This window comes from Etheostoma cragini, chromosome 22, assembly GCF_013103735.1.
Source record: "Etheostoma cragini isolate CJK2018 chromosome 22, CSU_Ecrag_1.0, whole genome shotgun sequence".
In the NCBI taxonomy this organism is placed as follows: domain Eukaryota; kingdom Metazoa; phylum Chordata; class Actinopteri; order Perciformes; family Percidae; genus Etheostoma; species Etheostoma cragini.
The window spans coordinates 6,446,286-6,469,924 of record NC_048428.1 but is presented as its reverse complement, the minus strand read 5'-3'; the positions used below and the strand labels follow the sequence as shown (position 1 = coordinate 6,469,924).

General features: G+C 43.0%; 1 protein-coding gene across 18 annotated transcripts in view; it reads left to right on the top strand.

The window, feature by feature from the left end:
• Positions 1-23,639, top strand: part of svila (supervillin a) — a 118,479-nt gene that overhangs the window by 44,408 nt on the left and 50,432 nt on the right. For 8 of the 18 annotated variants that reach the window (XM_034861874.1, XM_034861875.1, XM_034861871.1 and 5 more), the window contains 13 exons: positions 471-534; positions 2,688-2,779; positions 4,461-4,524; positions 4,651-4,793; positions 5,670-6,399; positions 8,634-8,717; positions 9,799-10,671; positions 11,086-11,253; positions 11,958-11,992; positions 16,923-16,987; positions 18,675-18,811; positions 21,186-21,281; positions 21,744-22,038. In XM_034861874.1, the coding sequence (XP_034717765.1) occupies positions 4,517-4,524; positions 4,651-4,793; positions 5,670-6,399; positions 8,634-8,717; positions 9,799-10,671; positions 11,086-11,253; positions 11,958-11,992; positions 16,923-16,987; positions 18,675-18,811; positions 21,186-21,281; positions 21,744-22,038 (2,634 nt within the window). In that variant the 5' untranslated portion in view covers positions 471-534; positions 2,688-2,779; positions 4,461-4,516. Of the gene's footprint in view, positions 1-470; positions 535-2,687; positions 2,780-4,460; positions 4,533-4,650; positions 4,794-5,669; positions 6,400-8,633; positions 8,718-9,798; positions 10,672-11,085; positions 11,254-11,957; positions 11,993-16,922; positions 16,988-18,674; positions 18,812-21,185; positions 21,282-21,743; positions 22,039-23,639 lie in introns of all 18 variants that reach the window. The other 10 variants (XM_034861880.1, XM_034861870.1, XM_034861868.1 and 7 more) reach the window with 9 other exon arrangements.

The window sequence follows — 23,639 nt, the reverse complement described above, 5'->3', positions numbered from 1 at the left end:
CACACACACACACACACACACACACACACACACACACACACACACACACACACACACAGTCACTCCTATCAAAGCTTTTATGCTGTGATCTCATGCACAGCATATAGACTGATACCTAGGATGGAGACAGTCCCGTTCTCCGGATCTACTTTATGTGCAGTGACAATTGTTTTGCTGTTTGTGGGGGCGGGGGTTTTAGAGGGGTGCAAGCTTTTAAAGTACACCGATCAACGGTTATTTGATGTAATTCAGTCAGGCAGGCAGAGTCTTGTTTTTCCACATCATTTGTTTTCTGTCTGGAAGTCCACTTAATGAATGTGGTTCTGTGCCAAGGACTGCAGACGGACCACATGGTTCACCTTGCACTGTCTGTTCATTAAAAGCTAAAAGGGCAGGTTCTCCTGTTCAAAATTTAAATTGGTGAATGTTGTGACATGACTAAGTGTTGCACTCTTTTCTCCTGTCAACAGGACTTGGGAGTGAGACCCCCATTAAACTAAGCAACCCCAGATTGCTACAGAAGAGAGCTTTGAGGTAAGAGCTGCTAAAATGACGTGGTGTTTCATCGTTTCTGTCGTGCGATCACTTTGTTCAAGGCCAGGTGAAAAACAAAACGGGTCTGTATATGTGACAGGATGTCGATAAATAATCATCATCACATTAATGTGTAGCATTTGAAAATGTTGTAGTGGTGGTCATACTAAAAAAGAGAAGGTAGCACAGTAATCTGGATCACAGGGAGGACATTTTCAGGATAAAGCTCGCCATCTTGTCAGGCATTGGTCCCCGCTTCACTGTCTGTTGCTGTCCTTCAAATCCCTTTGCCAAGGAAGAGAACACCAACCTGTGAGGTAGCAAGCTACCTGGTTAAAATAGCATGTTTTTAAAGAAAATATGGATTGTGCAACAAGGCAAGCACAATTGCTTCTTTTGGGACTGATTGTAGAGATTTATAATGACTATCTTTACTGCATTTACTCTCTCACTGGGATGTTGAGGACCAATTGGTGGGGATCGCCCTAACCCATGTATCCAGCTAATTTACTCGTGTTACTATATTGTGGGAACAGTTAACTTCATTTAATATTGTATGTGGCGTTTTCTTATGCAGGGTGCAAATGTTCCCCCAAAACGAGTTCCTTCCTGATCAGATTCAGCAGGGGCACCGCCGCTGCGTGCGGAGATTAGCGCAAAGACGATTGTGAGTGGTTTAAAAAAGTAAAAAAACCAAAACAACCCGGAGCGTTTTTTGTTTCCCTTCCTATCCCAGAATGCATCCGTGGTGAAGCCAGACCTCCCCCCACATCGCTGAGCAAGATAGAGCAGGCAATGCGAGACTAGTGGCGCAGTGACAAAGTGATGCATATGGCGCCTGGGTAGCTCACCTGGTAGAGCGCGCGCACATATACAGAGGCGCAGTTCTCAACCCAATGGCCACAGGTTTGATTCTGACCTGCGGTCCTTTGCTGCTTGTCATCCCCCCTCCCCCTCCACTTTTTTACATCTAAGCTGTCCAATCCAATAAAGACCTAAAATGGCAAAAAGGATCTTAAAATGAAAACCAATACATTGACTGCACTAATTTGTACTAACAAAACGCATGACCATCAGAAGGATTTTATAACTGATAACTGATCTACACATGGGGCTATAATTTTTAAATTTAAGTGTAAGTACCATTAACAAATCAGATCATCATAACGACAGGTTGGCCTCTTTTGTACTGAGCAAGTGTGTGTTTTATTGCTTATGAACGGAACATTACATTTGTTAGAGAAATAAAATAATTCCTTTTTATTATATCCCTTAACCACAACCTGACTGTGGAAACAAAAGGATTTCAGGGTATCGTATAAAACCTGGGGACTTCAGACAGGGCCAGGGTCCAAGTTAAAGATCAGCTCACTTTTCTGCGTGGCAGTGAAAAACCTCCCTGCTGCTCCATTAGTAGGATTGCTCAGCATCATGTTGTTGGCCGGGTGTCAAACTACCAGCTCTACTCGTTAGCTTCTATTTAGACCGTTTCCTTTACAGCAGCGAGGACCTCGGCCACTGCAAGTTGGTGACACTGTGACTTTGAAAAACATTGTGCATGTTGGAATAAGATGTTGTGAGATTTCACTAACAAAAACAGATGCTGTTATGACGGAAAAAAATGCACATGCATATCTGTTCACAACTCTGTGGTCACTGGAATGGACGAAGCCGCACAGTCATGTTTTCTCAATTCCTGACTTTTTCCTCACATAAGTAAGCTGCTGCCAGTTCCTTTATGGCTGTGTTGTAACTTTGTGGTCTTGACTCAAACCCATAAATGATTTCGGAATGTTTCTGAGAGAGAAAGACGCTCCGTAGCTGTGTGAGGGTGTGACTGGGGTAAAACCTTCTCATTTCTAGATAAATATTTGGGTAATCGAGACGTGACTAGATGTACAGGTTGAAATCCAAAAGTTTTGTTTAGATGATTAATTTCTTGTTCCATAATCCCATTGGCACATTAACTCGATTCGTGAACATCATTCAAACCAATCCTGCTTCCAACCACATTTCTAATGACGTGGACAACTGTTTGATCCAATTCAGATTTGTTCAGTTGAGCCCCTTACAAGTGCTTACACCGTCAGCCTATAAACACATCCCACACTTTCCCACAGTCCTGTTTTTAATAATGTTTCTGCACCCCTCAGCTTCCCGAAAGAATTCTCCTTCGACGAAAAAGACGACCCAGCCAAAAGCACCAAGGATATAGATGTTAGTCTCTTGGCCAATCTCCCTAAAGGTGAGTAAGGTTTTTGCTTCATTTACATTTCCAGTTGCAAATGGCCCCTTACAATGTCAACTTTCCCAGGGTTTTCCAAAGTCACTGTTGTGCAACAGCAGCCTCGCTGCCATTTGGATTCATGTCAAGATTAGTCTAAACCAGTTTTTCTACACAAACAGCCCTCACTTTTACGATATGAAACACTGCACTCTCTCTATGTTCTTGACTAGCTCCATTTACTCCAATAAAGACATAGAGGTTTGTGGGTTTGTTGAGCTCCACTGAATAGTGGATATTATAGATTGATGAGCTGTCAAAGGCCTCTTTCGATTAGCTTTTTGAAAGTTGTGATTTGGGCAGTAAGAAAAAGACTAAGTGCCCTATTTTAACAATCTTATCGTGTTTAGGCTGTGTGCAAATCCACTCTTGCTAGTTTAACGAGGGTGTGCTGGGCGCATGCTTCGAAAGGGTTGCACTTAATGTCTTAATTAATCATAGGTGTGTTTTGGGAGTAACATGCAGTAAACCAATCAGATCCATTCCCTTTAAAAGCCAGGCCCGTTTGTACCTTGGTGCATGATGGCAGATTTGCTGCTCAGGAAGGAGGTTTTCAGAAGAAGGAACTGATCTGCTCCTGCGTGAGGAAAGCACGCAAGCATAACAATTCACCTGAACACACCTCCCTGTAAGACAGGCACGCCCATGGGCGCACAGATGCATTTGCTATTTAAACAACGTGCGCGCTGGACGGGAAATTAACAACTGCGTCGGTCTTGAACCAGCAAAGACACTCGCGTCAGACTTTGCACTGCACTTGAATTAATATAACAACTGTTATAATACCACGTTGGATACATTTAATCAACATTCCATATTTTCTGCTGCTCATTTCATTTTCAGCTTTGTGAGCATTAATCAGAGATGTAGACCAACTGCTGTGGATCAGATGGAAAAGTCAAATCTGGGCAATAAGCCCAGATGGACTAATGTCCCTTAGGCACAGGAGTCGGTCCTGAATCTTGTTGTGTTTTTAACTTTGACAGGAAGACTTCAGATAATAATGGGTTGGGTTCCAATAGCTGGTTCCATTTTGGCATACTGCCAGGATCCATTAAACTCAGACATCAACAACTCTCTTATTAAACCTTTTATTGCTTCTCACCTCCTCACTGTATTTATTTAATATCAAAGACAAATGTACAACAGATCCAGGTAACGTCAGCAGGCTTCTCATTTTTAGCCGATGCTGGGTTATGCTTTCACTGATTGAAAAGACAAACATCACTAGATTAGCTGAAGCTTAATGCACATAATGCAACTTTCCATATTTTCTGCTGCTTATACCATTTTCAGATTTGTGAGCATTAATTGGGCTATTACTCAAAATTGCACTTTTACTGCTATCCCAGTCAACAAAAGCTGATTATAGATCAAAATGAAATCTCTGAGTTGACTAAAAGATAAATAATGCAAAAGCCAAAAAAAAAAGTACATTTCAACAAGCATTCAAACTAATAAATTGCACAATTCCCAATAATGATGCATTTTGTGTTACTTAAGTTCAAGGTAAGTATATTTCATTTAATTTAATCTTTTTTTTTTTTTTATTATGTCCCCACTGTATCCAAGAGTTGCTCCAGATATTCCCCAGAACAGAGTAAGTAAGTGTCATCAGCAAATAATAGTTTTTTTTTTTCAGTCTCTGAATTGAGGAAACGATTTGAAGGCATTACCACAAGCGCGAGTGACTGGGAAATGAACAGGTGAGAAGGTGATGATATAAAAAGGCCGTGGGCATTTCTGATAATGCCAATGCTGTGGAGGATAATAACACGTCTGTGGTTGACTCCTCCCTTCCTGTGTGTGTGTGTGTGTGTGTCTGTGTGTAGAAAGGAGCGAATTGCTCGGCGGTTGGAGGGCATAGAGGCCGAGGCACATCCGTCCCTGCTGCCTAGCTTGGTGGCCAACCGGCTTCTGGAGGAGGACACACCACGATACACCAGGGCCTCCGATCCCTTTGAGCCCTTTGGTGGTGAGACAAGTACAATACCTCAACCCTTCTTTTACTTGTAACCCTTTTATTGTCTTCCCGTTGACCATGAACCTGTTGTCCTTCAAAGTCCAAATTGAAAATAATTTATTTTGGTGCTTTTTCTGACATTTCTTTTTGGCTCTTTTGTCAACGTTTTTTAATTTTTTTTATTTCATGGTCAAAAACTGAATTTTAATGACATTATACCTCAATTTTTGAGTTTAAAAATTCAGAAAATTTGAATTAATTGACTGACTAATAGTTAAGATCAGAAGATGTTAAGTGGATCACAGACTGGTTTAGTGTTTCGAAACCCTTTTTAAACTTTTTTTCACGTGCTATAAAGTTGCACACAAATTTAACACCCAAAATTCAATTAAAGTTATCATTATTTTTACCTGCGAAGAAAATACTTCAATTTTTATTTTGGGCAATTTGGTTAATAGAAGCCATTTTTCAGATTTTAAATTTAACTTAAACTTTTAAAAATGGTACAATTTGACCTGAGCACAATACAAAGGATTTAAGCTACATTGCGTAGTTTTTGTCGGCCCCACGAGGAACAACAACAACAACAACACTGTTGGCGCATACACATGACGCAAGCCTTCGGTGATCGCTCACCAAACCCACCCCACCCCGCTAGTAGCTTAGCCCGTTAAATCAAGTCCTTGGACTACCCCCTTTTGTAAACATAGACCTACTGAGAAATACAGAGACAGATGTGTGGAGCTGATAGGCTTAATCAGCTTTGTATCTCATTTGGCAATGGCTTAAATGGAATGGATGTTCATCAATATAAAATAGTGGCGCACTATAGCTTTAATTTGTGCTTCTGTGGGGAAAACTGGCTTGTGTTTTCTCTGTGTCCCCTAGTTACAGTCCAGCGGTATGGCATGGAGGGATTTGAAAGCCCAGAAATGCAGCTGACTGCTCCAGAGCGACAGTCCAGAGCTCGATGCAGAAATGAGCCTCCATCCTCCATTCACACACAGCCTGTGTACACCTCGGCCCCCACCCCCAGTGCCCCCGAGCTGGAGTCCAAGGCCGAGCGCATTGCCCGCTACAAGGCGGAGCGGCGCCGGCAGCTGGCAGAGCGCTACGGCATCTCTTTAGATCACGAGCCGGACTCTGACCAACCCCCCCGCCATACTCGCACCCAGAAAGAGCCGGAAGGCTCGGAGAGGCGGATCCGAGGTGAGGCAGTGAGGGAGGAAGGGCGGGACATCACCCTGAGTTCTTACACCAACACCTCTACCACTAGCCCAAGGGCGGGACGCACGTCACCACAGCACGGCCACCCCGACCCAGGTTTCGAGCTGGGTCGACCCAGGGTAGACTCATTCTCCGAGAGGGAGAGGCTGATGAACCTGGAGAATCAACGTAGGGCTGCGCCTCCTGAGCCTCCGTCCTCTTCCTCATACATGGATGTGACACCATTGTCCTCATCTGCCAGGGTGCCCACCAAGGACTCTTCAGTCACAGGGAAGCCAGCGAGTTCACCCAAGCTGAGCAGGCACCTTTCGCTCTCCTCACCTAAACATGGGGTGTCTCCTGGGGACCTATTCATCGAGCAGCAATCTCACCACATTCTCAGCAGACAGGGGTGAGTGGCCCGATCACTGTTCTCTTTTGCCCTCATCTTTTTATCCCTATTTATCTTTATTTCTGTTTCAAAATGAACATATTAAAGCCTTCTGTAAAATGGTTCCCCTGCTCTGTGTTGGATGTCACATTAGTAGAAAATTTCCCTTCTAGGGTGCAGAACCCAGCTTCACCTTTTATATCTATATACTCAGAGGTCCAGCATGGTTTTCATCTACAGTAGACCTGTATCATTCTCTTTAACAGATGGACTCACTTTGACACTTTGTTATCCATCAGACTACCTCTCCCTCCGTCAGTCTTCGTCTTGTATCCACACATGGCCAAGGTCGTCCTGTAGGCAGGACTGTGGTTTCGTACTAGGTTAGGCAACCTGAGCTTGCTCTGGAACAATCTTTTGAGTCCCACTGAGACACACAACTGGGCTTGCAAAATACAAGGCACCTTAGGACAAAATGTGTGTTGTTTCTGTCCCAGATATTTCAGGTGGTTCGGAAAAGCAAATTGCTGTACTTTTTAAATTCCCAAAGGAACACTTACTGGCCAAGCTGTTGCTATTTTGTTAGGAAGAGCTATTTCCAAAGCAGTTTGGATGAAAAAACCTCTGGAACTGAAGCTGATCCCACATTCTTAAAGAGAATTGCCAATGCTAATCAGAGCACCAGGTGCTTCCTTCAAGGTTAATTCCAGTTTATTGCAACTTGATTGAACTGATGGTTTCTATAGCTCTGTTAACATGAATCACAGTTTTCAGGCCGTCTTTGTGTTTAACTTGTGTTCAACTTGGAGACAAAGTGGGCAACGTGGTAATTTGATTACTTGCACATTTGTTTGGTAATATGCACCAGTAAAACACAATAAACTAGAAGGGCACTTATCTTGCTATGTTATTTAAAGTGAAAATACAAATTTGTGTATCTGCCCTGTGATTTGGATCCGATCCAAAATGTAATGGGTTCTTCCTTGGCCCATGCCACACCCTTCCAGCAAGTTTTATGAGAGTTGAGTCTGTATTCTTTTCCGTAATCCTGCCGATAAACAATCCAAAAACATAACCTCCGTGACGGAGGTAATTAGAGGTTCTGGGCAACATAGATTGAGGTAACATGTCAGGGGGGACACATAGTTGATTTTTTGCCCCAAGCACCGTAGTGGGATAATCCAGCTCTGACACACACCCAGTTTCCTGTGCAATGAAAGATTAAGCCAACACGATACTTTCCACATCTGCATGGGCACGTGGATTCATGTCCCGTGCATTTCGTTACATGCCCTTAGCCTGCATGCAATTGAATCATTGCTGTTGCAGAGGAAAGTGCCAACGCATGTTTTGGCTTCTCTGCTGATGTAGTACCGCCCTTCCTCATTTGTGATGTAACAACCAGCTGGCCCAGCCCCGTAGTCCGTGTCGCCAATGAACCCATGAAGATAATTTGACTCCCAACTACGCAGTCGTTTTCTCCTCCGTGTTCCTGTCTACATCTTTGCTCTCCTCTCGCTGCTCCTAAATCCCTCTCTCAGCTTTCAAAACTTGACCAGTGTGTGTGTGTCTGCAGTGCAGGGAGGGGTGTTGTGTTACTGGACTCTCAGTGTGACTCCACGGTCAGACTGTGAGCTGAATGTTCCCCTTTTATGTCCGTAGTCTGTAGTCATGACTGAGGGACATTCTCATGGATTGAGTTCAGGCCTGAACATAATGAAAATGATTATGCTATTTGTCTTGATGTAGCGTCAGACAGCCAGAATAACTCTTCTGCCTTTTGGCTGTAGTGCAGTGAGATGGCTTTCCTCTAAATTTATGCTTCAGTAGATAAGACCTCAGTTAGACAGGTCTTCTCCCTTGGTAAAGTGATGTCATTCATAACATGGATTTTCCGTAACAAAGATGTGGTTTCTGGCCAAATCTGATCTTGGCGATTGCTCTTCATTTATTAAACATTAAATAAGAGATTTATTGTTCATATTTTATTGCAAGTGATGCCTCCCTCAAATCCACAATAACAATGAAATGTCTCACCGGGGAGTTGAACTTGTATTTTTAGCAGGATCCTGTTGGTGTCCAAGCCCATTCTCATTTTGGCCAAGCTCAATGTAAAGTCAATGGATTGTGTACTGTAGTTGTATGTCTGTTTGTGCATAGTAAAAAAGAAAAGAAAAAGGCTGAGTACTGAACCTAGACTTTTACCCACCCACCCACTCATTCACTTGTCTCCCACCGGGTTTCCATTGGAACAGTGCAAGGTCGAAACTGAACACTGATTGGTTCCTCCAGACTGATGCTGAGGGCGACACCCATTCCCTCATCAACTGGCCTTCGAGGTACTCCCAGGCTGGTTGTGTCTCACCCCAATATTACCTACCATGTTGCCATTCAGCTGGACTTACCAAAACCATCAACCCTTAAACGCAGTGCTTCTTAAACTTTAGGTCAGAACAAAACCCAGTACTGTTCCCAACAAGACTAGACCCTGTCTTTTTTTCATCCTATAGGGGTTAACCTCATTGACTCAGTGTGGGTCCTGGGCTGATTAGAGGACACAGATGTTTAAAAACCTCTGCTTTGAGCTGAGAGTCAGCTGACATCATGACTGACATCATGACCATCCTCATTGTCGCAAGCTCCTGTTTTCTTTGCTTTGGACCATAACTTCATCTCCCATGCTGTGTTCAGTCTAATTCCCATGGAGTTAAACATTGAGTAGTGATGTTGCAGTAATACTGACCTTACATCAGTGACTACAGGTCTGGGGGCGTAGGTCTAAACATCTCCACAGCATGACTTTTCATGGTGCAAATTCTCAGCTACAGATTATCTCAAATAAAGTAAGTGAAAATAAAAAATAAGAGTTCATGTACAGATATTTTGTACTGTGTTGAGAACCTGTTGTTATTCAGGCAAAAAAGTGTCCTAGAACATATATAGTAGTATGGTACAACGTGTATGTACAATTATAACATTTCGAAGTAGCCCGTCCTATTCTAAAAATATTGATGTATGATATGGCTTACCAAAACACAAAGTGACTACTTTAGTTGAACTTAACTAAAACTGGAAAATTACCCTAAATAAATAACCTCAAATAGGTAAAACTTTGCAAAGTTACTGTTTAGAAAATACTTGATCAAACAAACCAAAATCTTACTAGACAGTCAATGTGAACTTTAAATATTTGGCTATTGTTGGCACTTGATTCTAAGGACACACAGACCACACTTTGGTTCCCGGCCCTAATGTTAAACAAGAGAAAGAATCTGCGCCTCCTTTCACGCCGACCGTCCTACACACAACGCATCATCTTGATTAGAGCTGGACTAACTACAGTCATCTTTAGAAGTTGAAGAGACATGCTGTGTCTATTGAGGTAGTACAAATGTTAACCAACCTCTTGTTTTCCTGAAGAATCAGAGTTAGGGAGAGGCTTGCCAGAGAGGAGGGCCACCAGAGAAGCCCAGAGCTAGGAAATGTTACCGAAGCTCCGGTGTCCCGCAGACAATCTCAGGACCCGAACTCTAAACGATTCCACGCAGACCCACCAGGCCCCCAGCAGGCTTACTCCCAACCCCACGCCCAGGCTCAGCTCACCCGACCTGCGCCACCGGGAGGACAAGAAGTTGTCGGTTACCCCAGTTATCTGTCCATGGCCTCCTGTCCCACATCCAGAGCCGGGCCGCAGCAGCAGCAACAGCCTCAGGGGGAAGAGACTGGGGAGTCGGGGGATGCAAAGACAGAGGGCCTTCTGAAGAGCAGGAAGGCAGTGCTGCCCTCTGAAATCCGCCGCAGGGAGAGGAGCACTGAGGACCCACGGAGAGGAGGAGGGGAAGAGGAGCTAGGGATGTCAAGGGCATTGAGTCTTGCAAGGGAGGCCGAGGCAGAGGAGCCTACAAGAAGAGGACACAGAAGCAGTCCCAGGTGGGACGACACCGAGCACACCTCTCATTCGCAAGCATCAGAGAGCAGGCCCAGAGAGCGGGTAAATGCCACTTATATCCAGAAAGGGGTTGCTGCCACCCACATCCAGCCCAGAGAGGCACATGCAGGCCCAGGAAGCTCCACCGCCAGCCCAGCCCAGAGTCGCTCGGTGTGGGAGGCTGGGGATCCCCGAGGGCTCAGTCAGAGGAACCTGCAGTACCAGGCCCATGACCTCCGAGAGGTCAGGGATGGTGATGGTCCCAGTAACCAAGAGATTCACCAGGACAACAGGGTGTCTGTGGCCCAGCTCCGACATTCCTACATGGAGAGCACCACCCCTCCAACCAGCCGCAGGACTGAGCTGTAGGTGGCAAAATTAAACTGTGCTGCTGCTACTCACTGGCTGGCTTCTCTAGAATTCTAGAACATCGGCTGACTACTGAATGACTAACAAGAAACTAATGCTGGTGTGAAGTCAACTTGAAAGCGTAGAGTGTCTAATCTGTATCATGCATTAATCGCCTAACACTAAGCTTCCTATGATGTATGTTTTTTTTGTACGTTATTGGCTCTGACTTGTTTGGTTACTTCCTGGGGCCAATGGATGTGTGCATGCTTTAAACGCTAATAAATCTTCATGGTCTTTCTCATATATTTGCTATAAAACCAGGGGTGTGACTGAAAATTCACAACTCTGCTACCAGTCCCTCTCTATCTCTCCCTCACTATGCTGTACTTTCTTTCCTTTTGGTCCCTCTCCTTGGGTGGCCCCTCCAGTGAGGTTGAAGGGGACAAGGCAGTCACAGGCTACGGTGCCCTGTGGAGAGAGGAGAGGGACAGGGGGCGCAGGCCCCGACAGTATATCTATCCCGGGGAGAGTAGAAAGACCTCAGAGAGGTTTAGGACGCAGCCCATCACTTCTGCAGAACGCCAGAAGACAGATAGGTACTGCTCTGGACTCAAGAATGCATGGCTGAGAGTGAAGAATGCTGAAAAATATCCATATGATCATGCATGTCAGAACAATATCATACAATACATAATGTTGATTTTATGACAATTGATGCATAGTATAGTTTATAGAATTTGATGCGCACATTTTATGTTTTATTCCAATCAGGTTTTGGTGCACTCTTCTGATTACGTATTGCTACTAAGTGTACAATAAATTATTCCTTAGTATGTTAGTAAATAATCAGATTAATACCATGAGCTGGATCACAAGTGTTAATATGTACTTTCTCCTTGACTTAACTCATTTGACAACATTAGCAAACATGGAATTTAAAAGGTCAATGTTCTCTCTAATTGGAACTTGGCAGTGGTCATCACGTGTGACCATACCAAGGAAGCATGAATTGGCCTTTGTTGGTAATCACTCGCTGCAAGCATGGAACCAAACAAACTTCCGTAATTCCGTCTAATTCTCCAGTTTAGTCGGCTTTATTACTTGACCGTTTCCTTTTCATTTCTTCTAACACTAGTCACATTTCCAGCATACCAGAAACTGCTGCTTTTCACTGCATATCCTCAATGACCGGCTTTCTCTCTCCTGTCTCTAACCACACTTTTAATATTACAGAGTTGTACATTGCTGCATGGAGACTACTAGCTTTGCTGATTGTCTTTTTCTTTGTGCACTTTTGAAGGTCCTGCGTGAGTTCAGATCTTGCTTCCACTGAAGGTAAGTCGTTTTTTTTTTTTAAACTAAACTTTTAGAATATATCTTGGGGGGGACATAATGCATTAATTTTGTCATAAATGGTTAGAATGCATGTGTTTGTTGATAAACATAATTCTAGACATTCTGGATTCATTGGCAACATATTTAAAGAAGTACTGTAGCAAAGGTACAAATGTGAGATAATTGATCAAGCTTTGCTAGCTTTAGTGGAATTATCAGTATTATCAGTATGGCTGTGGTATGTGTTTGACCAATAAGATTACTTGTCTGGGACATCCAGTTGCCTAAAGTCCATTGGCACATTAACAGCAGTAGAAGTGATGCAGTTTTGTTCACAGCTTATGAATCAAATCGGGATAAATTTTTTATTTCCATGGTAGGATTTTTACTTATGAAGTGATCTTTTATGGTTTAGAATGACATCAAAACTTTACAGTGGTTTTCAACCAGAACGTCTTTAGTAAATTCAGTTTCATCAGCCTTTGGATGGGCTATGTTGATGAGATCATGTAGATGTAAAAATCATCCACTGTACATGTATTCAGTTGAGTTGCTTTCCATTTCAGTTAGCTCGGCTCTGAAACATATTGGCAGAGTTTCAATGTGGGACAGGTACTGTTTTCTGCCATTCAGTGGTGAATAAATAATTCACTTTCGTATCATATTTATACAAACAAGGTCCCATTTGACCTTGGAATGACCGTGGCTTAGGTAAAACGTCCGGTGTCATCCACAAGATCATTTCTAAATAAACTTCTTGCCGGTTCACGAGATTCTGAGTGACTGAGAACTCTGGCAGTCAGCCAAGATTCATAGAACCCTAGTTGTATTTGTAACATGCGTTTTACTTCATCCTTACTTACTGTCACAGACAGTGCTTAACACTGGATGACTTATAACAGTCACAAAGAATTCTGTGTACCCACCTCATAAGGATGTAGCAGAGGACCTCGGCCGAAGAACCACGCTCAACAGAAGGAGGGGTGTCAACATTTGCTATGTTATATCTTGAGAATGTGCTCGGCGTCGCCCATGAGGCCAAGACACATATGTCCTCCAAGGGCACCTTTCTCAATGTCGACCAAGACGTGGCCAATGGCCCTACCCATAATGCAGTGGGACAGGCCATGCTTTGGCAGAACCCAGTTCACAGTAACCTGTTGTTTCCACATAGGCTCTAAGGGCCCGCACAGGGCCTAACAGTCTCGACTTCGCCTCCCCCTTTCCTTATAGGGGGTCAAACTGTGCCAGCTGGATAGGCTGATTGAGATGTGAGCATGGAGGAAGGAGGAACGCGGTAATCGGCCACAGAGGGACACCTGAACCATCTGATTCAAGGTCCTCATTCTTTCTGAACCTTACACCACTGAGAAAAAAAAAGGATACATCGGTTCCCATACTGCAGAGGGGTAGCAATGCCTCTAGCCAAGACAAGAGGTCCTTACTTCCGGGGACGTGCCAGGGCAGCCCACTGCAGTGTCTGTGCAGCAGAGAGTAGTAAGTCCCGTCTGGCCAGAAGGAGGCCACTAGGATAAGCCGGTTGCACTGACGAAGTACTCTAAAGAAGCATTGTTAAAATCAGACGAAACGGTGAAAAGGCATAGAAAAGACCCACTGGCCATGCATCAGTTAGACCATCCTAATCCAGAGGGCTGGTCCTCTCCAACAAGTAGAACCAGAGGAATGCAGAGGGTTGACATCTTTGAGACCAAGAGATCCATCTCTGTCATGTCGAAGTGATCCCAGATGCTTAATGAAGCTGCCACTCCACGGACGGGAGAAACAGTCAGCAACCTGGTTCTATTCATCCGGTAGATATATCGCCCTTACTCTGGTCATGTGTGGGCGGCCCACGTCAGAAGAGCCGGAAGAAGGTGGAGGATGTCTTCCATGTGCTAAAATTAGGAACCGGCCCTCAGAGACCGTGTTCAGAGCCACACGAATGGAGGTTATGCTCAAATGTTAGCTTAAAAGAAAAAGATGAACCTTCGCTACAATCCCCATTACACACACAAGCAAGATCATCTCTGTGTCTACCTCTGCATCGGAGGAGGCTTCGAAACAAGCATGGAGACATTACCACCAGCTTAGATCCCATCCTCATGGAGGTTTACGATTCTTTCCTGGCAGCACAAAGAACATCTGCTGTCCCTAATCCCCTTTAGATCCAGGACTGGGCAAAGTCTGCCTCATCTCTTCTCGACCAGAAAGTAAATCAACTAGAACCCTCCCGGCTGTGACAATGGGTTCACTGGTTAGAGTGCACCCTTGGTCAAGAGGGCGGATAATTCCTAGTCAATGGCTAGGGCTTTTGTTGGGTCGCTGATGATGTTCATTTTGACCCAGCTAAAGGCTTGAGGCTACAAGCAAAGATCTATGATATTTCAGAGTAATAGTAAGATAAGATTAGAAAGGAATCATCTTATGATGCCAGAAGTTATACCTGTGTCATCCTGAAGTCACACAATACTTGGTTAAAATAATTACTAGACCTGCGCATGCACGAGACGGAAGATAATCACTGCTAATCACTGCCCTTTGGCGGTCAGTAAGGAAGAAATAGAACAAGATCTAGTCCACATACAAAGTTGCCAATGAAAACAACATAATTATTTGTAGCTTTTTTAGTAGCTTCATGTCAAAGCTTCAGGAATAGACTGGAGGTGCAAAGGACTCAGATCTCCTTATTTTAACAGGAAAGCGCAACATTTTGAAGGATGGTTTATAGAGTCGTTACTGGTGCTCACAGTAGCATAACGGCACAGCAGCTCTACTGAGGGCAGAACTAGCTCATCTGCTTTTTATAAGCACACACTCAGCTGGGACGCGTTTTGTTCTAAGGAGAATTCCCAAGGAGAGAGACTCACACCTGTTGAGCTCTGTATAGTCTCCTCGATGAAACCAGTTTTTTGGAGCTCGTCTTTGCTCCCAGCTATAAAGCCAGATTGTGTTGTTGCTGTGAAGTGACGAAGGTAAACATCATGACTTGAAGTACATTACACTTACAAAAAGAACATTCTGCAGTGAAAACTCAGTATAAGTGTAAAATAGCCGTATCTTCTTCACTGTACATGCGATGCTATTGATTTTTCATAATTATGAGTTTCTTGAAAATCTGGTTTTCCTATAAAACATTATTTCTTGTGTGAGGACAAATAATCGACTGATTGCTAAGCCCGACCCTTTAGTTACTGTTGCTATGTCCTTCAGGCTTTTTCATTCTTACACTGCATATACAGTACATCTTGGTACATTTACCAGTCAAATTCTTTTTAATACAATGCGTTTTGTTTTCGGAACAAAAGATGGTGACTGCTAATTTTGTCAACTGAAATGACAACTGCTACTAGAAGATTTTTTTTGTTGCTGTAGCTAGCTAGCTAATCAAGCTGCTAATGTAGCTCCATGAATTGGTTGAAAAGGGCTCTCTCCGGCTGATTTTGTATTGTTTCCAACTGACTCGTTTTAAATTGGCTACCCTTGCAGGGGTTATTTACAGAGTCCTAAAAATAAAGAATTTTTAAGGCCGATATTGATACAAATATTCAAATCCGATATTCCGATATATTGGCCCATATATATTTTAGAAAATATATCCAGAAACAAAACATTTCCCCTAACATTAATTGTAGTGATTTGAGTCCTCACTAAAATATGATAATGCCGTTTTAAAAACAAACTTGTTTCACAACAGAACAGAGAAACATCAAAATATACATTAAATTTCTAAAAAATAAAATTTATAAAACAACATATTTAAGATGAAACTTAATGTCCTTTGGTAAAAAAGTCTGAGTTTTGCCATCAGGGACGTTGTAGAGCGCCCTCTGGTGAACAAACTATGCAACACCACCCTCATGCCATGGTGTTGGGTGGTGATGGGTGTTTTGTCCGTTTTTTTATTTTAATTTTTAAATATTCATTTATTGTCTATTATAAATGCCGGATACCGATAGTTTGGAAAATGCCTAACATCGGTTTACTGATATAGATTAGATTAGATAATACTTTATCCACCCCACAGTGGGGAAATTCCCTTGTTAGAGCAGCAGCGGTTTCCTACATGAAAAAGCAAAAAAACAAACAAGTAAACACACAAACCAACAGGCAAACAACAGACAATGAGCTAAAGGTATAGAATGAATGTAAAGTGGCGTCAAATAAAAGCTATTGTAAATTGCGGTTGCCATGGTACAAAAACAATATTGGGAGGAAAGTGATGTTAAAATTAAATTGAATATGTAATTAAATAATATAGCAAAAGTAAGTAACCATAATATGAATGATATTGACATGTGACCATAAATAATATTGAAAAAGTAAGCACTTGTAATGGAACACTATAAATACAGATAATAAAGATATATAGTGTGTGGAGTAAATGAAAAACAGGAACAGAAACTACAACATTATCATGTAGTGCAGGTGTTGCAGAGTCTGACCGTGGCCAGGATGAACGACCTGCGGTACCTCTCCTTAGACCGGGGGGGGGGGAAATAAGTCTGCTGCTGAAGGAGCATTTCAGGGACCCTACAGTGTTGTGCAGGGGGTGGGAGGTGTTGTCCATGATGGATGTCAGCTTAGCTAACATCCTTTTCTCCCCTGCTTTCTCTACGGGGTCCAGAGGACAGTCCAGGACAGAGCTCGCTCTCCTGATCTGTCTATTAAGTCTGCTCCTGTCCCTGTCCGATCTGCCCCCCCTCCAGTAGACTATAGCATAAAGGATGGCAGAGGCCACCACAGAGTCCTATAAAGTCCTGAGGAGAGTCCTGCACACTCCAAAAGACCTGAGTCTCCTCAGCAGATGGAGGCGACTCTGACCCTTCAAATTGGACTGGCTCTAGTTCTTCAGTGTGCTCTTGGTGAATACATGCATAATACATCCAATGTTTGAAATGTCATTATGTTCTCTGCCTCTTTCTCTCTTTAGCTGATGAAGAGAAGCTAGATGAACGGGCCAAGCTGAGCGTAGCAGCCAAGCGTTCTCTCTTCAGGGTGAGCTTCAACTATTCCCTGTTTATCCTCTCATTTCTACTGATTATATCCTGCTTCCAGCAAGGAGAAATGTGCTTCCAATCATTGACACAAACTTTGACACGTTTTTTTTTTCTGTCCTCCCATTACTAGGAGGAATTGGAGATTAAAACTTGGAAAAAACGTATGGTTTGGTGTCACCAAAGCATTTGTATTAGAGTAAATTTCACTCCACATCAACATTTCCAAACAGCTTTGAATATGTACAGTTGGGTTCATTAATATTGGGACATCGACACAATTCTAATCTTTTTGGCTCTATACACCACCACAATGGATGTGAAATGAAACAAACAAGATGTGCTTTGACTGCAGACCTTCAGCTTTAATTTTAGGGTATTTACATCCAAATCAGGTGAATGGTGTAGGAATTACAACAGTTTGTTTTCTGTGCCTTCCACTTTTTAAAGGGACCAAAAGTAATGCGACAATTGGCTGCTAAGCTGTTTCATGGCCAGGTGTGTGTGTTAATCCCTCATTATCCCATTTACAAGGAGCAGATAAAAGGTCTAGAGTTCATTTCAAGTGTGCTATTTGCATTTGGACTCTTTTGCTGTCTCTCAATATGAGATCCAAAGAGCTGTCACTATCAGTAAGCCATCATTAGGCTAAAAAATCAAAACAAACCCATCAGAGAGATAGCAAAAACATTAGGTGTGGCCAATCATCAACGATCAACTATTGGAACAACACTGGTTAGCTCAGCTACACCAAAAGACATGGAAGATTACAGAAAACAAGTGGTGGATGATCGAAGAATTCTTTCCCTGGTGAAGAAAACACCCTTCACAACAGTTAGCCAGATCAAGAACACTCTCCAGGAGGTAGACACCACCGACAGAGAGTCCAGCTCCACCCCCACAACGTCACTGGTCTTGCGGGTCAGTTTGTTGAGTCTGTTAGCGTCCGCTACCCTCAGCCTGCTGCCCCAGCATGCAACTGAAAACAGGATGGCACTGGCCACCACAGACTCCTAAAACATCCTCGGCATCGTCCTGCAGGTGTTGACGGACCTCAGCCTCCTCAGAAAATAGAGACGGCTATGGCCCTTCGTGTAGAGGGCTTGAGTGTTCTTGGCCAATTCCAGTTTATTGTCCAATAAATTGTTCTATGCGTTCCAGACTTTAGGCTGTAATTGTCTGCAACCAAGTATTAAAAAGTGATAGTTTGATTAATGATTGTTAATCTGTCCCATTACTTTTGGTCCCTTTAAAAGGTGTGAGACACATTATACAAACTGCTGTACGTTCGACACCGCTCACTTGATTTGGATGTAAAGGTCTTCAAATTAAAGCTGAAAGTCTGCAATTAAAGCACATCTTGTTCGTTTCATTTCAAATCCAATGTGGTGGTGTATAGAGCCAAAAAGATTTGTGTGTTTGTGTGAGATATAGATAGATCTATTTATATAGATGACAGATAGTTTTAATGTACTCAATCTGTCTTTAATCACTTAGCCAAGTAGCCAATTCAGTCACCAAATTTCAATGTAAATATTCCCTTGTGAAAATGTGTGAAGCCTGTGTTTAATTGTCTTTCGCTTTTACCTCACATCAACTAAGTGAACTCTGCTCCTAGATTAACCTAAGTGGAGGTAAAGGTAAGATGAAATACTCCATTGATTTAAAATGATTGTAAATCCATCCAGGAGCTGGAGAAGAGTATTGATGGCGGAGCTCCTAAACCACGATCCAGGAATGCAGCGGTGGACAGGAGACTAAGACGGACACAAGACCGATCCAGAACTCAGCCGGTCACCACTGAGGAAGTAGTAATCGCCGCCACGTAAGTCTTAACAAGTAACTTTGTTTGACGCTGAGTTAAAGGAATAGTTGACGTTCGGAAATTTGCCTTTTTGAGTTAGAGGAAATACTGGACCACTTCCCGGGCGCCTTAACACCTGGTAAAGCCTGCGCCCCATGTGCAAAGACTCAGTCCTTGTCGCAGCGGCCGCGGGTTTGGGTTCCCTTTATTGAATGTCGTTCCCTTTCTCTCTACCCTTTCACATCTTCAGCAATATAATAAAAGCCTAAAATGCCCAACAAATGGCTAAAGAATTGTAAATACTGGACCATTTTTAAAACGTGTTTTTCCCACTCCTTTAGACACTAAAACATGGGAAAGGAGCATCCAGGTGTAACAATACCATTTTCATTCATTCACCCTAATGGTATCTGTCAACACTTTCAGAGACCTAAGATTTCTGCCTCCACCCCAATACAGTGGGGGTGAAGAACACTTGCCATGCTCACAGCATTGAAAATAATTTCAAATGTACATCTTATTTAGGTAAAACTGTTCCCATTGCGCTGGATTTTCCACAGTCCACAAGGGACTCTGATCCCGGAAAGATACGTTTTGTAACCCAGGGTTCAAAGTATTCCAGCACAGTGCCTGATCTCAGGCTTGCGGCAGCAAGAAAAAAAAATAAATACATTTGGGAACTTGCATGCAATTTAATATTTTCGAGTCAATTGATTCACCTACCAGTCATATGAGAGTAGCGCAACTCTAACTAACGCAGAGCTTAAAGTACTCGGGCCTGGTGCCAGATTTCCGGGCTATGACTCTTTTAGAAAAATAAATCAATTAAGAAGTCCACATGGGTTTTGTTTTTGATGTGCTAGGTTTAACCAATCAACAAACTTCCACCTAACAATGAAATGAGTTCTAGCCGATCAGATGCAAATTAGCCCGGGTCGTTGCAGTAAAGCGAGAGTGCGGTGTGTGTGTGTGTGGGCGCTGTGGTAACACGGCAAAAAAAAGACGTAGACATTGAGAAACGGCTACAGCTTTAGTTGAGAACGGAGTTAAAAACAACTGGTGCTGGGCATGAATAGAGGACAAGAGGAAAAGGGTGGAGACGGGAAACCGTTTAGCACTTGGTGCCTCAAATTGAGCACCCAGCTGCAGCGTATGTTCAAAGTAGATACTCGCTGTACGGCAGCAGCGGTATGAAAGTGCTTGCTAGTCATTAGATGTTATCAGTTAGTCACAAAGCTTTGTTCCGTGCACTCTGTCATTCGAGTATGTTACCGGCATCGATGACTACCGCTGCGACTACGCCCGCGCTGACCGACCGGGTTTGTGATGAAAACAATACGTGTGTGCATGTTTATAGCGGAACACAATTTTTCATTAAAGATGGCCACTGTTCAAAATGTATCTAAAGCCCAAACTGCCTTGACAAAGCTGTCTGCAATCAGCATGGCCGTTATTTAAACAAAACGGCCTCGTCCCAAGTTTAGACTATATGAAAAGCTAAGCAAAGCTTTTAATAAATGTACATGAAGCAACTAATGTCAACATGTCAATCATGAATGTACTAATTCACTTTTATGATGATGACCTTGCCAAAGTAACAACACAACATCTAGAATTTTGTTTTCACAATGATTCAATGTAGGATTATGATATTATTGCAATATGAAAATCTACATTGACTCTTAATTTAATATAGGGTTGGAAGAAGTAAAAATGTACCTAAAACGTTTTGCTTCTTAAAAATGATGACTTTTACTATTTTGTAATGTAAGAAGGACTTTAACTGGTTTGTCAAATGAAGTCCAATTAACTTTAATGGGTGCATATGGAAACAATACACTGTGGACCCCCATCCCTCCTCCCAAAAAAATTTTCAGGATTTTTTTTAACTTTAAGTTGTTGCTTTCCACATGGCCAAGGCCCAGGAGGGGGCTGCCTGATTCCACGTTCATTCAAACTCTTGTTTTACAAGCTGGACAACAGGTCCATTCCGTGGTCATACGTCGTGCCGTTGTTTACCTTATTAATTTCCGGATTTCCCTATGGTCTCCGCTTTGAACTGTAACTTTTTGTAATTTGGGTGGACCTACCCTTTAGTTATTTGGAACTCCCACAAGCTTTATGCAACATTTTCATATTTTGTCAACCTGATATCAAATCCATCACATGTTCTGCTCTGAACGTGATTCGTATATTTAATTTGAAACAAAATTGTGTTTTAATCCTCAAGCCATCTTTCTGAATCTCACTATGCTTTCAAATCCTCTCCCGTTAGCTTTCATTAACCTTTTTGCCAGAACTACTGTGTAGTCATCTGGTTAATTCCTTGTGTTTTTTCCTGTGTTTGGTTGTGGGTGTCTGTGTGTGTGTGTGTCCCTGTCCTTCGCTACTGTAGCGTCCCCACTCACGTGCCACGCGCGGTGACTGTTCACACTGCTGTGGCACGCGTCCCTAGCCCCACCCTAGTTACCAGCACTGTCCAGCCATACAGGTACATGGCACGCATATGACTGCTCACGCCAACCAACAGTGTTTGACTAACATGATTGATCTTTACTAAATGCTGCTCTTACACCACGGCATAGTGTTCTTTTCAGAGTGGTATTCTCACAACGGGGTTTTACCCCACAGGATGTGAAGGGCTGGATCTTTGTGGAAAGTCCTAATGCACAATGTTGTTATGTTTTTTTAGTTTTGGTGCCCTCCTGTGTGTTTGGAGGAAAATACAAGTTTACATTATTATAGGACTAAAAAGACTAGAAGGATTTTGTTTAATAAAGTTTGTGTTGGGCATGACTCACTGTAGCATGCATGCACGTGTGAGTGTGTGCGTGTTCCACAATGCTGCCTGCCATGTATGGCATGCCGCTAGCATGCATGAGCTCATTCCATGCTTACTAGAAGTCTCCCTTTCTCCTACCTCTTTGTCTCTCGGGTGTCGTCTTGCCCTCAGCCTGCAGGCGTCCTTGCAGCAGAGTGCCGCCGCCCGGGAGCAGGCGCGGGAGAACCGGCAGATGCAGGAAACTCAGGAGGTCCAGCGCTCGAAGCCCGTGTCCAGAGTGGAGGGAAAAGGTCAGAGTCAAGACGAGCCTGATCTCTGCACTCTCAGCCTGGCAGAAAAGATGGCGTTGTTTAACAGACTGGCTCGGCCTCCCATCAGGGTCACCCGTACCAGGGGGGACACACGCCAGCGCAGGACCAACACTCGCTACCAGACACAACCCATCACACTGGGAGACATGGAGCAGGTAGGCGAGCACCCGGATCATTTGCTGTTTATCCTGTAGAAACTGCATTTAAATTTAACTTATTCTTGTTCTATTTTTAATGTAATTTCTACATAATTGTTTCTTAAGATTGTAAGGTTAAAGAAAACTGAGCCTTTTTTTTAAATTCAAAACCTTAGTTTTTGCAGTGTAATTTTTGTCTTACATTATTTTATTTCGTTTTAGAGGAATAGCTTTTTCAGAATCAAAAGTGGTTAATTGCAAAATGTTTGCAAATACAAGGAATTTGACTTAGTGATGATTTGGTCCAAAATAATAAACATAAGGCCAAAGTATAAAGGCATAAATCAAAATAAAATGAAATTTTTAATAGAAAAGGAAAAAAATAGTAATTTTATTATTAAAGTAAGAAAATATTTTGCCGCAATGTGTAAATTATTGTCCAGGGGAATAGAAGTTTACAACAAAAGTATGTGGAAGGGGGGTAGACGGTAAGGATTTTGTGTTCTGTAACGCATAACGTCAGGAATGGATCCTGGTACCCTGTAAGTGTGGGTCCTGGGTCTTGTTGATGAGGCAAGCGGCAGCTGGGTGTAAGGTTTTGGTCCTGAGTGGCTGCGGGGGGGGGTGGGGGTGTGTGCAAACAGTTTGTATCCGAGGTGGGAGCGGACAATCTTTCCTGCCCGTCTCAGGGCCCTGGAGCTGCTCGACAACAACCTGGAATGTAAAAATGACTGTTTTTGAGGTTTTACGGAAGTGAGGTGCTGGAGCTGTATATCTTGGCCTAGTCCCAATGACAGTGTCGTCACTGTGAGAATGTCAGGCAGCCAGCAGAGACTTCAGGAGATAACTGCAGCCCATAAAGAATCGTTTGATTGTACCTAGTCTCGCATTGCCAGACCTATCAACACAGCGCTGTGAAGGAAGGTCTGGCAACAGGAGCATAAACTCCTCAATAAGAGAAAAAACTATAAGGGGTTGTTTATATTCCTTTAAACCAATCACAATCTTTGGCGGCGCTAAGCTCCAGATGGACCGAGTGTAGCACTGCAAAATAGTCTCGGGAAGGAACCTGTTTCGGTGAAACATTTTTACCCGGCATAAGAAAACGCTAGATACAATATCACAGGGCATGAACATGTCAGGTTTTTGTAACACTAATATGCGTTCCCCCAGCCTGACCATGGTCCCCCAGTGGCTTCAGATACAGTATTAGGGGACCACTAAGGTCTATATATGAGATATTTTAGATACAGTATTAGGGGACCACTAAGGTCTACATAAAAGAGACTTCAGATACAGTATTAGGGGACCACTGAGGTCTATACAGTGGTGTGAAAAAGTGTTTTCCCCCTTCCTCATTTCCTGTTCCTTTGCATGTTTGTCACACTTAAGTGTTTTGGAACATCAAACCAAGTTAAACAATAGTCAAGGACAACACAAGTAAACACAAAATGCAATTTGTAAATGCATTTTTTTCATTAAAGGTGAAAAACTTTGTTAAACCTTGTTAAAACATACTATAACTGTGGTTGTCAACACCGGAGTTCAATTTCTCTAGCCACAACCAGGCCTGATTATTGCCACACCTGTTCACAATCAAGGCATCACTTAAATAGGAG